Below are 16,924 nucleotides of genomic sequence, written 5' to 3'. Positions count from 1 at the left end.
TAACTGCTGTGTGTTGGATCCTGCTGTATTAACACATGTATGTATTTATATTGTTCCTGGTGTATGATATTGTAGGTAGTGTAAGATAAACCACCATTTAATATAGATCACTGTTTACTGTGTTTACTCTGGGTTATTTCAGTGCAATAAGACTGCACGCTCTGAAAGCAATGCACAAGTACATTACACTTCTTAAAAATGTAAGTACAAATCGCCAATAAAATACATGCTGGTTTTTATTTTGTTTTTATTTCAACTAAATCAAGGTTCAGGAGGAGTATTTTTTAATGAGATTCCTCTTTTTTTTACCAATAATCTAGGTCACTCAATTACTAAAACTATATGCATGTATATTCCTGACTGCAATGGAACAACATAGTAACACAGAGCTACCAACAGCCGGAACTGAACAATGTTGGAAGAACACATGGGAGAAAGAAAAGACATATAAAATCTGTGCAAAGTGGTTGCAGAACCTGAAAACAACCCACAGTAACATCTCAGCGCAGGAACCAGTCATCATCAATTAGCAGACATCCAACAGTGAGTTAAGAATATAAAGAGCTGGACAGCACTGGCTTGGACTTGGATCATTCACTGGCTAAGGAAACTAACAGCAATGTACAAATGCCTAGCAGCACAGTTGAACCAGCTGCTAGCAACAGGCCCCCATCCAGATAACATAAGGAAGGCAGTGCTTGTTATGAAAGACCCTCACAAGGCAATAGCACCACCCAACTACTGGCCAATAACCTGTCTCTCCATAGCATCGGAACTCCTATCAACATAACTGCCAAGCTACAAGATCAAATGGATCAGCATAGCTCAGAAGGCCAGTAGGAACAACACTAGAGGGTCAAACATCAGTTGCTCATAAAAGCAGTCATCCAAGATTTAGCCAGACCAATCTGAACAAACCTACAACTCATTGCCACATACATGGATCTGTGAATATGTGGCACTATATAAAGTCAACAGGACACTTCCTCAAGAACTCAATGGGACTGTTGAAGACAACGCTAGAAGTCAAGACAGCTCACACAAATGGATATTAATTGTGCCATAAACTAAGATGATGTATTGTCTCCACTGCTTTTCTGCATAGTACCACCTCAGCCAAATTATCACAAGGACTAGATACAGCTACAAGTTCAAGAGTGAAACTACCATCAGACACCACCTCTAAGTGGAAGAAATCAAGCTGTATTTTAAGAGTGAATGAGGCACCCAATCACTGGTCACCCTAACACAGATCTATAGTGAGAAGACTGGAATATCATTTGGACTACAGGTGTGGTCAGCTGGTAATAAAGAGAGGGAAGGCAATTAAGACTGATGGAGTGAAACTATCAGCAAGCAACATAGGAGACATACAGACCAGCTATACAAGTACTGTGGTATCCCATAGTCAATGGGAACCATGCTGAGGAGTCAATGAATCATCATCCAAATACATCAAAGGTTAAGACAAGTCTTGAAGAGCCAGCTCAATGGGCAGAACAAGATCCATGCCAACAACACATGTCATGCTAATCATCAGATACTCTAGTGGTATGGTAAGCTAGCTGAAGGAGGACATAGAGGCTCCCAATGTGAAGACCTGGAAGCTCTGCAAAATGTACATAGGTTTATATTCCAAGCCCAATATCCAGAGATTGTATACTAGCAGGAAAGAGGTCAGGCAGAGTCTGGTAAGCCAATGTCATGGCTGAAACCTACAGCCTTCAGATATATCAGTAAAATGGCACCCAAAGATGAGCTGCTGAGAGAATGCTTGAGGAGCTGCTGACATAGGAGCAACATCAAGCAGGGAGCGGCATGGACAGACAGACGCTAGCATGTACTATACCATCAACAAGTAGCTAGAGTAGCTGATATTGGGAAATTCTACCAGTGGCTGGAAAGGGCTGGACTAAAAGACAGCACTGAGGTACTTATCATAACAGCACAATAACAGGCATTTAATAATATTTTTGTATTAAAATTTAAAAATGATGCATCCACTGCCAATACTGCAACTCACAATTATTTGACGGGATTTTAATATTGTATTACTTTTCAGCATAGATTGCAAATAATTTTATTTTTTCTGAACCTTGAGAAGGTTTGGGGAAGCCTCAGAGATCCTTGGACTACACTTTAACAAACTCTGATATAGCTCTTTATAGTCTTTTGACATTCAGTGCTTTTCTAGACTATCCCAAGCTGGTGTTGTAAAGCATATCATTAGTACATTGATGATACCATACCTCAAATAGACAGTTCCTCTCTCCACACAACGTATTGCAGATATTACAACATTTGATTTGTAATGCTTTTTTTGAATACTGCAATATTTTAACTTCTAGTAGATATTAAAAATGAATGGGAGAGCAAAGCCTTACAATACTAGGTCATCTATCCTATCCTAACCACAAATTCACAACTGACTTGTCCATGGAGATTCTTATAATTAAAAGTAAATGGGATAACAGGTAGAACAAGGCCTTAGTAGTACCAGGGCATATAATCTGTCCCGATGTTGCCACTTGTCACTTCTACATCTATCACCACTACTATCTTCTGGTCCCTGTCTACTACCAAGCTTTCTGATTGATAGGCAGACATCCAATCTGGAGGTCCCTTAGGATCTTAACTATTATTCTCCATGATCTTTTGTGAAATCTCCGATTAGGACCTGGGACAATGTAGCTCATACACTGTACACAATGCCAGCTACTTGACTGTGTCATTCAGTGTATGGTGTTCCTGCCTGTATCTTACATCCTGCCACTATATGCTGAACTGTTTCTGAGGCCTCCCTACACAGTCTAATCTTGGGTCTTGTCTAGTATAGTAGAACACTGTTTCTATGGACATGGGCCCACATAAATAAAAGCTGTTTTTGACACCAACCATTTCTTTTAATGTGGGAAATAAGATGATGTACAGCAATCTAATATTGAACCCAAGCAAAACAGAACTCGTATCTGAGCATGGAGTTTGTCTGCTAATTCCAGTGATGTCTTTTGAGTACATGACTGTGACACTGAGGTCTTCCCAGAATTACAACACTTGATGTTATAGCAAACGGGAGTCAATTCCAGGTCTTTCTCTAGTTTATGTCCACCAGTTGTAGATCTTCCTGGGGTGAGAAGCCCTTGTCACTATAGCTTATATTCTTACTTCTCATGCAATGCTCTCTACATATGGTTACATTTAAAACCTATTCAAAAGCAGCAACTAATTCAGAATGCAGCAACCCATGTGTCAACTGGCATATGTTGAGCTTCTGGGTACAAATCACAGATCTAAAATTCTGTTTGAAAGACCTTTTCCATTGTCCTTCTACATTCTTCAATGTCTCTACAGATTTATTTTTGCTACATGCAAAACAATGTCAGTTGTTGACAGAAAGGAAATATAATAATAGCCTTATGCTGAAAGTTTCTGCATCTATTCAGACTCAATGTTTTACTTCACTGCCCTCTATTATACTTGGCATGCAGAGCTCATAATCCTACTTCTTATTCATTATGCAGACTGGTCTAAAGCTAAAGTTATTCGCTATTTACTTGTTGTCTGCTCCACTGAAATGTGAAATATCTGCCACCCAAAGAATTTCTAAATTTCTAAATGAAAAGTCAAATTAAATGTGTTTAAAATGGTATAAATTCTAAGGCTGTTGCATAGGAAAATAGTATGTATATGAGTGTATATTATGATCACAATCATGATACAGTTATGATCAGCCACAATCCGTCATAGAATGAAAGCCTCCTAACTGAAAGTTTATGGACTGAAATCAACCATGCCAGTTCAATGAAAGTTGGTAGATAAATGCTTTAGACTAGAGAGTGAATAACAAATATTCCCTACTACTGCTAACTACCTCTAAAAGCTATCTACTTATATATGCATGTATATGGGTTTGAAAAATGATTTTTAAAAAGGGGAAAAATAATTAGATTTTAGAATTCAGTACCAAGAGATATAACACTGGCCATTAGATTTAAGTGGCCATACTTACGGCTGAGCAATATTTGGATAATGCATCTAATTTTATGAAAGGAAGTAAAAAGGCCAGTTAAAACAAAAGAATGCAAAAAGCTACAAGATGACTGGAATTAAAGATAGCTTTCAGTTTTATACTATTTTCCAAAAGGATTCAGCTGCCTACTGTTGAAAACCTAGCTTGAAACAAGCGGGCAATTTTTAACCTAAGAATCCAAAACAAACAAACAAGCAAGCAAACAAATGGGAAGCAGATCCCACAGTTGTCTTTCACCCAGTGCCTTTGATTTTAAAATAACTGAAAGATAGATTGCATTATTTTAATTTTTTCTAATGCCTGAATAAATCTTTAATGAGGCACTTTCTGATTAGTGCAAATTACTGCCGTCTAGAAGAAATACAATAATGCTCGCCTGCACACTGCTACATGCACCGAAGAACTTTTGAAGCAGTTCCGTTGAGATGTTTTTGTTCCCTCTATAGCCCAGATTTGGTGCCAAGCGACTACTACTAAGGAATTTCAAACCTTGTAAGATCTTATGACAAGTGCCTTTATTTGAATGGCGATTATGTAGAAAAGTAATGTAGTATTGTAGTTTTCTGATGTGTATAATAAAAGTTCTGTATCTGAGAGTGTCTGTCATTGATAACCAAACGGAAGTTTATTTCCTAATTGTTCTCGTATATATATACATGCAGATTATCAAGTATTCCAGAAATATGTTACTCTTCAAAAGCAATATTTGGGATTGGGAGCAGTTATACCTTGGATGGCATTGGATAACAGGATACATATATTCCTGCTTATTTCTGTAGACAGTTGGCTAATAAAAATGATATAAATCTAGGAGTCTAATTTAGGTCCTAAACTTATATTGTCTAATCCATTAAATGAGAGGGGGGGAATGAACATTACATCAAATCCAAATTTTTCTGAAACCAAATTATGTTGATTTAATAGACCCTAGTTCCAAGTCAAGAGTCTACATAATCTAAATTTAATTCAGTTTTGGTTTTGAACCCAACCTGATTGACCTCACAAAGAAATATATCATAGTAAATATTAAGATGTGTGTTTCAGCACTGAGAGTAGACACACTACTACAGATTCTTACAATTATTATTAAGCAATAATAACTTTCACCTTGAACGATAACCTACTTTCTTCCCTGTGTTATGTGGCTCCTACTTACTTTACTGCTTTTGAAAGCAAACAACCTTGCTTCAGTCTTCAGTAAAGGAATCAGCTAAAATAGTACCAAAATAAATGAACAAGCAACCAAATAATATTTCTTCATATCAGGAGTACTGAAAGCCAAAAAGGAAATATAGCTAGAGTTACATCTAGTTTGTGGTAAACAATTCTGCTTCTGATAATTTGAAGAACAGTTTTCATTGCAAATGAGAAAGACCAACATATTCAACTTCTAGTTAGGTTTTATTATTTCTAGTATAATAGAAGGTTTTAGCTTAGTTTTTACTTATTTCTTTTTTTAAGCCTCCTGGAGTCAATCACTTGCAGTACCATGCAATGTGACTATGCTAGATCACCAGTTCTTCTCTGAGTTAATTATGTACACTGTACTCTGCCACACTTTATTTGCAATGCAATCTTAATTCATAGTTTGAAAAATCCCAATAGAGACAAATAAGAACTTAGTTAATCTTGGCTAACCACTAAATTTCCAGGTAAATTAATAGTTCCCAAACTTCTTTCCTCTGGGTGGATATTTCTATAAATTAAAAGTGGAAGTAAAATGCTTACTTTTATGGGATAAAAATGCCAGTGGGGACTACCCATAACTTTTTCGTCTACAGACTCAAGACAGAGAGAATAAAAGTTTGCAACTTTTATTGTTGATTTAACAGAGTGCTTTCTCATATTCACACATATACGCTCAACTCAACTTCTAACTGGACAGGCTATGCTTGGGTTCCAAAAGAATTAAGAGAGAATGGTATACCAAATATAATGCTGCATAATTTAACTGAAAAACAATCTGTAATCTTTCAGGAGGAAAAATAAAAATATAAAACACACAGTAATGCAGGGGCTAAGTGTGCACACCTTTAAATTAATACTTTGTTGAAGTAACTTTTGATTTTATGAGAGTATTCAGTCTTTTGGGGTAGGAGCCCATTAGCATGACACACCTTGACTAGGGAATCTTTGCCCACTCTTTCTTGCAAAAGCATTCAAAATCTGTCAGATTGCAAGGGTATCTACTGTACACAACCCTCCTCAAGTCATCCCAAAGATTTTCAACTGGATTTATGTTCAGGCTTTGGCTGGGTCATTCCAATCTTCTTCTAGATAAGTCATTCTTTTGTTGATTTGGACGTATGCTTTGGGTCGTTGTTATGCTGAAAGGTGACATTCCTCTTCACTTTCAGTAATTTAGCAGAGGCCTGCAGGTTTTGTGCCAAATTTGACCAATATTTGGAATTGTTCGTAATTCCCTCCATCTTGACAAATGCACCAGTTCCAGCTAAAGAAAAGCAGTCTCAAAGCATAATCCTAGCTCTATCATGCTTCATTATGGGTATGGCATACTTCTGGTAATGCACTAAAATATACTTTTTAGAATTATGGCCAAAAAGTTCAACTTTGGTCTCATCAGACTACTATATATTTTCCCACACACTTTTGTTAGACTTGATCGTTTTTTTACAAAATGAGATTAGCATTGGATGTGAGAAAAGGCTTCCATCTTACCACCCTACCTCACAGCCCAGACACATGAAGAATATGGGAGATTGTAATCACATGCATGTAGTATACAATGAGTACTTGCCAGTAATTCCTGAAGCTCTTTTAATGTTGCTGTAGGGCTCTTGGCAACCACTTGGATCAATTTTCTTCTTGTTTTTTCATCAATTTTGGAGGGACCTCTGGTTCTAGATAATGTCATTGTTGTGCCACATTTTCTCCACTTGTTGATGACTGTCTTCACTGTGTTACATGGTATATCCAATACCTCAGAAAAATTTTTGACCCCTTCTCCTGACGGATACCTTCCAACAATAAGATACTTTTGATGCTTTATAAACACTTTACAGACCATGGCAAAGAAAATGTCAGAAAAATCCTACTAGAACAGGTGAACTCTATATGTGCTTGATCAGGGTCACTTTAATTGATGACAGGTATGTACTGACTAAGGGACGTGGTGGCTCAGTGGGTCAGGACGCTGAGCTTGTCGATCAGAAGGTCGGCAGTTTGGCGGGTCGAAACCCGAGTGCCACGTAACAGAGTAAGCGCCTGTTACTCATCCCAGCTTCTGCCAACCTAGCAGTTCGAAAGCACGTAAAAATGCAAGTAGAAAAATAGGGACCACTACGGTGGGAAGGTAACAGCGTTCCGTGCGCCTTTGGCATCTAGTCATGCTGGCCACATGACCACGGAGACATCCTCGGACAAGCACTGGCTCTTCGGCTTTGAAACGGAGATGAGCACCGGCCCCTAGAGTTGGAAACGACTAGCACGCATGTGCGGGGGAACCTTTACCTTTACCTTATGTACTGACTGTTTAACATTTATTTGAATATGATTGTTTAATTCTGAACCCAGCCATATTCCTATTTAGAAGAGGATGTGAACATTTATATAATCACATTATTCTAGTTTTTATTATTATTTTCCCCCACTAAACAATTTCATATTTTCAATGGACTTGTACAGGTGATACGTTATATTAAAGGTGAAAAAAATATCTTGGTCTGAATTTTTTACATCTGAAAAACCTGGATTTTAACAGGGATGTGTAGACTTTCTATATCCACTGTGTTGTCAGTTAACACATACTATAAAATATCAAGTATTTCAGTACACAAGAGAACCTGCAAAGAATTTCATATTAAATCTGCAGTTTGCTTAAGTTTCAAACTGTGTAGTACTTATTTAAATATATAATTATATTGTATACAGACTAAGTCACAGTCAGTGTCAAATATTAAACAGAAATATATTCAGATGATTTCATATTTGGCCTGGCTGAATATAATAGTGGCAGTCAATAGAAGGCTCCATTTTCAATCATGTTTTAATCCTGGCCATTTTTGTTAACTGATGATAATAGAATTCAATAACATTTTAGATGGCACGATTTTCCGAACCCTACCTTATTAAATGTATATACAATCTGAATTAAATTCTTAAAATTAGATAGAAACTGAATGTGAAAAGTGAAGCCACTCACTTTATACACTAATCTTCTATAAATCACTAGGGGATGATGCTTTCAAACCTGTGACTAATTACTGATCTTCTTCCTGTCTCTGCATTCAAAACTACTGTTATTGCTTCAGTATTCACACTGACAGCTCCAATTAATAGTGCAAAAGAAATAACTTGCCAAGGACAGCAGTTAGTTAAAGAAAATAATGCATTAACCTATTATCCTGTAAGACTTTCGTGTTCAGACTCTTATCCAGTATTTTTGAAAATCTCGTCATATGTACGCAGAAACAAACACATTTTGGCTACTCTCCCCTCAGCTTCATTTGGGGTTGGCTCAGTATTTAGGGGGTAAGTCTCCCTATTTCCCAAGCGAGTCCTCTAATATATGTATGGTCATATATTATTGCATTGCTAGACCTGTAGGAAGTGTTCATCTAGGTCAGACATGTCAAACACAAGGCCCGGGGGCCGGATCCGGCCCGCGAAGTGGTTTCATGTGGCCCGCGAAGCCATCCTGGAAACAGTGAGGGAATGGCCCCCATTGCCTTGGCCCTGGCCCAGAGACCCTCCTTCTGCCAGAGACCCTCAGATCTGTCCCACTCCTGCCCAGGCCCCCATAGGCACCCTTGATGTGAACGATGTAGAGCTGGCCATGCCCACCCAGTAGGCCATATGTGCTCTAGCCACGCCCACCCAGTAGGCCACACCCACCCAGGCCATACCCACCCGGCCCCTTGAGGGCAACCACAATGCTGATGTGGCCCTCAATGAAATTGAGTTTGACACCCCTGATCTAGGTTAAAGATAATTCCCTAGTGATAAGAGTAGAGCAACACTACAACATGAAAAAAGAAGGCACTTTGCCTCAGCACCTTCAACTGAGTGATTGAGGTGGACAGTTTCACTGTGCCCAGCCACTTTACTTCAATGGAATCTCTTTTCTGCACACATACACTCAGAATCAATGACTAGTGAAGTGGTTGTTACTGATTGGTGACTCTGCTCTAGGTCCTCGTTTCACTGTGCAGAATGTCTCTTAGGACTTTGCACAGGTCTACATATTACCCCCATAAAGTTTTATCTGTTTTAGTTGCTCTGAACCACTCTTGTATCAGCCATGTGGAAAAGTTGCTTTGATTCTTCACTACTAACACCAAAACACATACATATAAGAGTCATCAAGAGGCTGTTTAGCTATTAGCTATACAGCATATAGCAAGGTTTTTATTCATTACAAAATAGTACTAAGCAACATCTATTAAGGAACACCTTTAGCAGGAAATATGAGGTGCAGAATACTGTACAGCCTTCACATGGACAGAATCTCATTTCTAAGATAAAGAGCCAAAATGTATAAAAATGTTTTATAAAAATGTGTCTGAACTCTATATATGTTGGGTTTAATGAATAATTTAATTGTTCCTAATATTATAGCAGTAGAAGCAATTAGTGTTAATTTTTAGCTATTGTGCTAAAGGCAGTCTTCACTGAGGCTCATTATACTTGCTTTTATAAAGCACTTTGGGAGGTTTGCTTTGCTTTTTGGCATCCTAGGAGTATGGTGCTTCTGGACTTTCTATGCATTATCTTATCTAATAAATACCTAGTTCTGACAACTATAAATCTCAACAGTATCTGAAAATTTTTCATATATGTATCTGATTTATTATATATATTTCTGTGTGAGATTTTATTTACTTATATATTTATATATTGTGTGTGTCTGTGTATGAATGATTCACAGATAATGAAGTCTTTAGCTAGAAATTGATGGTTTTCCAAGAAAATGATTTAAATTAAATACTTTGTATTCTTCATTACACTGAAAAATCCTGGATTCTCTCTCTTTGCACTTCACTTTTCTCTGCAGGGCAAAAAAAATGAATGATGAATCCTCAGGAAAAGTATATTAATATGTAGAAAGACATGCAAGTAAACTTTTGTCATCATCCTCAGATGCTGAGAATGCACTCCAATGAAACTTCTATACCCTCAGTACTATAAAATCTGGAACTAAGCAATCAGGTAGGATTAACAGGAGGTCTACAGACAGTTTTTCCAAAGCGGGCAGAGTTGACTATAATAAAGATTCTGGAAGAGAGCAGTAATGGGGCCAATCAAAACTTTTAAGGAAGGTCCAATTCCATTTGTGCTGATCTGGAAGAAACACCATTCAATTGGCCCATTGCCTTCAATATTCTGATCAATTATAGTTCAGCAATTACCCCACCTGACTAAAGAGAAAGAAATTAATTTCAGTGGTTCATCTGTGGCTCCTCTTATACTATTTCTATTCCATTTGCTTATGATAAAAATTAGCTGCATAAAGTTGTGCATTCTTGAAAGAGCAGGTTTGCAATCTGAACATTCCTTGATCATTACTGTATGTCTGTATAATCATGTTTACTAACTACACCAGCTGAAAAAAGCCCAAAGATAGTTGAATTTGCCCATGCTTTATTACATCTCAGGGTACAATGCATTCTATTTCTGTCGATCCAAAACTTTATTAGATGGAAAATGTGGCCATTCAAGTAAACTTTGTACAACATTGTGGACATATGATACCTCTGTTTGAAGATCTGCAAACATTTATAGGCTGTTTTAAAAGTTTTAATATGTCGGGTATAATTTTAAATTCATGGAAAGACTTGGAATCTGATATGTTTAAGGTACTACCTCTCTTACCTAGGAAGAAATTTCTATAGGAAAGAAACTTCTGAAGATGGCCCCATCTTCTTTCATGTCTGTTCACATTGCAAACCTGATGACAGAGAGTATCTTCCTTTTATTGCTCCATAAGCTACCGTATTCTATGAGTTTTTCTAGCCAGCAGAGTGCATTTAAATAAATATATTTTCAAAAATATTATCTCTTACCTGAATTCTCATACTGTATTGACCTGAAAGAAATGCATCAAATGGGTCATCAATTCAAGCATCCAATTCTCTATCCACATAACTATAAAGCACTTGTATAGCTAAGAAACAGGGCTTTGATGAAAGAACTTATTTAAATCACATTTATATCATAAAGTCATTAAGAATCAGATGTTTTAAGCATGACTCCCTTTACAACTGCAAAACTAAGGGTAACATTACCTCTAAATTTACCTTAATACTGCAAAGACAGACAAAATACAGATCCTTCATATTAAAAATGTATATAAACGAAACATATTAATTCTTATAGTGAATTAAAAATTCATAAATGTCTTGTCTCAAAAGAACAACAAAAGCACCATATGTCACTATAACTTTACAGATGCATTTCTTGAATTCCATGGTGTAGAAAACATGGACTGAAAGTTCTCCCTCCTCCCTTTTTATTTCTCTTTCACACACAGAAATCAGGATCATACATTAAAACTAAATGCTATCCTATTTGTGTCCAATAACAATAATTACTTCTGTATGTAACATGTAATCAAACTATGGAATATGTTGTCATCAAATGTGGTGATATCAATTTAAGAAGGCTTATAACAGATGATGATGTGTCTAATACTTCTTGAATTACAGCTAACATGTTTCACATTCCATGCTTGTGAGTTATCCAAATTCATACGGCTGGCTATTGGGCAAAATAGGACCCTTGGCTTAATCCAGGATGGCACTTCTTATACAAATTAACCTTAATAAAACAATTATATATAGATCTGGCATGTAGTTCACAATAAGCAAAACATAATGCATTCTTATTTAAATGCAAACAAGAAGAAACTCACTCTGTCTCTGGTTATTCATTTTGGCAAGCTGTCAGTCCAATTAATGACTTCCATTCTTTTAAAAGAAGAATTGAATTGCCACTGAAGTTTAAAGAAGAAACGGAACCACTTTCCAAGAAAAGTGGCACGTGCATATTTCCTGATATGGTGCCTGCTGATTTAGCATAGACATACACAGGACTTCTCCTCTTCAGGAAAATATGAATGGAAATGCTGAACTGCCATAAACTCCTCAATCACATGTCATTTTGAAGGCAAACCATAGTACTGTTTTCTAGACAAAATGTTTGGTTGGGTTATTATTCATAAAGGAAACTTTTAAAAGGGGAGTGCTACTAAATTGATATATAAAAAACTACCAGAAAAAACATTCTAATCGCTTGGTATAACCTTTCTTCTAAAGTGCATGTATTTTGTTACTGTGATAAAATGTGCACCTTCAGCAGCAGAGGAGGAAGATTTTGTCAACTTAGAAATTTCCTAGGAAGAAACCCAGATCAAGAGATTGTGCAGCCCTGAGCTGAGGGAGGAAGAGTTTCAAGCTAATCACATCCTAGAATCTCTCAGGAGATAGAGATAGATAGACAGACAGACGGACGGACGGACAGATAGATAATTTCTATTAAGTGTAAGCAAATAAAGGACTGGAGTTGGTTGGATCTTATTGTCTCATCTCTAGATTTGAGCCTGACAGTTACGTTTCTTTAAGAAGTTAATTTGCAGTGTTACTACAGAAGATAGTAATTAGTGAGTTTGCTATCAGATAAAATTAACATGGGGGAAGGTGTTCTTTTGCTTTATGAGAAAAAATTATGATCAATTTAATAACACTATTGTTAAAGCATATAATTCACAGAAAGGAAGTTACTCTTTGACCTAATTATTAATTTTTTTATAAAAAACAAACTTTCAATTTTGTATTAAAATATTATAGACTAAGATAGTCTAAGACAGGGATGTCAAATTCCTGACCCGCAGGCCAGAGGCGTCATCCAGAAGCCACGCCCACCGCATTGCCAGCAATGGCAAAACTGTCCCAATACGTTGCGCAATGTCACATGATGTCGCACGTTTGACAAATCTGATCTAGGAAGTAGTAATGCAAAATGGTAACTAAATGCATTGGTTAACCAAAATTTGAGGTGCTCATCACATTCCTTCATTATTCCTTCATGTATCTTTTTCTTGTTTGAAGCATTTTATCTAAATCTGAAAACTAAAAAAAAATGATTTCCAACTCTCATTTTCAGGGCAAGTGTAAAGAATTACTGGCTGTTTCTCCAACATATCAAACTAAAGTTTTCTGCAGGCTAGACAGAGAAAAAATAGGGCAGAATTAGGGCAGATATAATGGAAAGAGGGAAATTGACATAATACTGGCATTGTATTAAAATCACTATATGTCTCCAAAACTACTCCATGAATTTTTTCTTTAAAAAAATGGTTGTATCCAACATGAAAAATCTAGCTACATTATACTTTTCTTAATTTATTACATTTTTAAAACTACACTGAAGTTACAAAATAGACCACATTGCTAACAATTGCAAAATATCAGTGAATAAACTTAAAATAATGCTTTCTATCTTAAATATAAGTTTAACACAACCATTATTTAAATAATTTTAAAACTTCAATTCTTTACTCATGTCTTTTAAAGATATTAAAAAGACAGATGAGAGAAAAGGAACAAAGCAATTTAGATCATTTGACACTGAATACATATGGCAAACCTTGCATTACAGATATTACTACTGCTATATTTGCAATATTCCAGAATTTTTTGATATTGCCACTGGGATATAAAATGCTATTTTACAAATTAAATTTGCACTATTGTAAAGCGTATTCCTTTCACAACTTAAACAAGCATGTCTAGAAAACTTAACTATTTGGACATATTGCAGAATTCATTAGCTACCTGATTACGAAAGTAGGACCTTATATAAAGCAAGACAGGAAGAAAATCAACTTTTTAGAGCTGTGGTGCTGGAGAAGGCTCCTACATATTCCTTGGATAGGAAAGGTGACAAACAAGCAAGTACTGGAGCACATAGTATCAGACATGTCACTGGAAGGAAAAATCACGAAATGGTGTCTTATTTATTTTGGCCACGTTATGCAGGAGAATTCACGTAAGAAAGCAATTATGTTTGGAAGAGTTAGTGGTAAACAGAAACCAGGCCGTCGAAGAACACAGTGCCTTGACACTATCAAAGATGACACCATCCAGAGCATAGAAAAGCTCATAGAAGTAGTGCAAGATTAGTAGAAGTGGAGAGACCTGGCCCATAGAATTTCCAAGAGTCAGACAAAACTGAATGAATAACATCATCATCAACATCACAGAATTCATTCAAAAACTAAAACAAACAAAATTAGGAGATCTCAAATCGCTAGAAGTATGAATGTGCCAAGCTCTGAACACGTACCTTGGATAAAGACATTCTTATAAAAACTTCCCCCTGGGTCACAATGAGGCAGAAGGATTTTTTTACTATGTTGAATTCTAACATAAAACTATCACTAGTTTTGGGTAGTAAAATGCATTTTAAAAGCATGCAAACTGAAGGAAAGGAGGGAGGGAGGAACAATTACCATCATCACACTCACAGAAATCGAGGTGTACTCTCCTTCAGTGGCATCATCTTGCAATTGCCCTACCAACTACAGTTTTGATCTATTCCAATATACATTCATACACATACACAAATTATGTACAAGTGGAGAAGATTTCAAGCCAGGCCATCCCAGCAAGTTTGGTCTCACAGCAGACTGCCTAAGGCTGGAAGAAGTCCTAAGAACTCTAGAATTTCATCATGTATAGGCAGTTCTTGCACAACTGATGTCAAAATATATCAGTCTAGCCTACTGGAAAAAGAGTTCCATAAATTAGATCTACATAGGAATTATGTCAAGGGGAAACCTCTGCTGTCCAGAACGAAGTTCAAGGCAAGCCTAAAATTTGCTCATGAACATCTAGGAAAAGACCAGCACTTCTGGAACAGTATGCTCTGGGCAGAAAGATAAAAATAGAGTTATTTAGCCACAGTACCAGATATATGTCCGGTGAAAACCAAAAATAGTATTTTACCAGAAGAATCCTATATCAACTGCAAAGCATGGTGATGGAAATGTTATAGTTTGAGTTCCTTTGCTGCATTAGGGCTAGGCAGTTCAGCTTCACAGAATCCACTATGAATTCTTCATTGTACCAGAGGGTGTTTGAGGATAATGTGTGATGCCATTGTCAGAAAACTAAAGTTCAAGCAAAACTGAACCTTTAAAGATGAACATTAGCTCTAAACATTCCAGTTAATCATCAAGAAATAGCTGGAAGAAAACAAAAGAAATGAGGGTTCTGGAACTGCTAAGTCAAAGTCCAGATCTAAATCACATCAAGATGGTGAGGGGTGTTTGAAATGGACTGTGCATGTAAAAAACTTCCCAAACATCATAGTTGCAAAAAAAAATCATGGAGAAATGTGGAAAAATTCCAGTCGATGTCAAAGACTGGTAGACAGAAATGCCTACCTGAGGTTATTACTGTCAAAAAGTTATTACTGCCAAAGCATTAGAGCAATGGTGTACTTACATTTTTCCATATGAGAAAATTGCATATTTTTACATTTTTGTTGAATAAATGATTTATAAGTTTTTGTTCAAATATCATCTTTTTCTTAATATATTATTTGAATAATGATATTATGTCCACATATATTAAAAAAGACTTTACTTGGGGCATATTGCTTTTTCATATGATTGCATACCACTGCTCCAGCCACAATAAATGGTAATTGTTTAGAGAGGAGACAGGAGAAACAGGTAACAAGAAGATAATTTTTATCCTTAACATTTAGGATGAAATCCAGAAATATATAATGCTTCCCCCAAACACAAACATAGCTTAGTGGATTTTTGTCAAAAAAATAAGAGATAGTTATGGACCTGTTATAAAGGTAAAAAGTTAAATTTAAAAGCATAAACATATCTACAAGTTTAAGACAAGTTTGAATTATTCATTGCCAAAAATCATTACTAGACAATCAACAATGAAAATATCTGTATATAAAAAAATCTTACTTAATAAGATCAGAAACAGCAGCTGATTGAAGCAATCATATTCATTTTAAAAAACACTGCAAAAAGTCATTTTGCTTTTCTCAGCTCCACAAACATTCTCTAGAAAGATGATACCACATTCTAATGTCTCTGAATGAAGCATTTAGGAATTTCTCTTCTTAAATATTCAGTTCAGCTTCTTCAAGCAAACTGCTCAAAATAAGCCACTCAAAATAGCAGTTTTATCAGAACCACTACTGTATTCTTTCTCTTCAAAGACTGGATGGGTTTAGTTTAATTTATTAAAATACACAGTTTTAACCAAACAGTAAATTAAAACCCAATGATGTTTTAAACTGAAGGACTGGACCATTCAGTGAACATGAATATCATGTCTCCTCCAGAGAACTCTTTTTTCTAAAAAAAAAAAAAAAAGCTCAATTTTCCAGAGCTAATAAAACCCCAAGAGAAACATTTTATCATTGGAAATAGTGACACTGGTTATCAAATTCTATTCAGGAGAGATATTATAAATACATACATTATATAGAGGTGTGGGCTGAATTAATGAACTGATGAAAAAAAATGATCAAGTAAGACGCAAATGGCTAATTCCTAATGAGTAAGTTGCTACTCACAGTGCTCCCGTCTCCACTGTAAAGTATTGGGCTTTGTCTTACCAAAGAGTATCAAGTGGGGTTAATTGCTGGAAGGTTGCTTAAACAGGGAAGCTGGTTAATGGCTCCCATCTCCTCAGACAACCCGTCTCCAGCGCCGCCATTGGCTGCTTCTAGGGCAGCAATAGGTTGCTTTAAACCTATTGGCCGCCACCTAGGGGCCAGGATATAAATACCTGCATTCGCAGCCTTGTTGCTCAGTTCAGTTCCTGTAAGCAAATAAAGAATGATTCTTGCTGAACTCACTCGCCTCGTCCCTTCAATTAAGCACAGAACCCAGTATAT

General features: G+C 36.4%; 1 protein-coding gene across 2 annotated transcripts in view; it reads right to left on the bottom strand.

Annotated features, from left to right (window-relative positions):
* LARGE1 (LARGE xylosyl- and glucuronyltransferase 1) overlaps nucleotides 1-16,924 on the bottom strand; it is a 375,788-nt gene that overhangs the window by 342,373 nt on the left and 16,491 nt on the right. The window contains exon 2 of one of the 2 annotated variants that reach the window (XM_083365625.1): nucleotides 11,053-11,075. The exons of the other annotated variant lie outside the window; for it this stretch is intronic. Within the exon in view, the coding sequence (XP_083221751.1) occupies nucleotides 11,053-11,064 (12 nt within the window). The 5' untranslated portion in view covers nucleotides 11,065-11,075. The remainder of the gene's footprint in view (nucleotides 1-11,052; nucleotides 11,076-16,924) is intronic. 2 annotated transcript variants of the gene reach the window in all.

This window comes from Vipera ursinii (genome assembly GCF_947247035.1).
Source record: "Vipera ursinii genome assembly, chromosome: 6".
Lineage (NCBI taxonomy): Eukaryota > Metazoa > Chordata > Lepidosauria > Squamata > Viperidae > Vipera > Vipera ursinii.
This window is presented reverse-complemented; position numbering and strand designations above follow the sequence as displayed.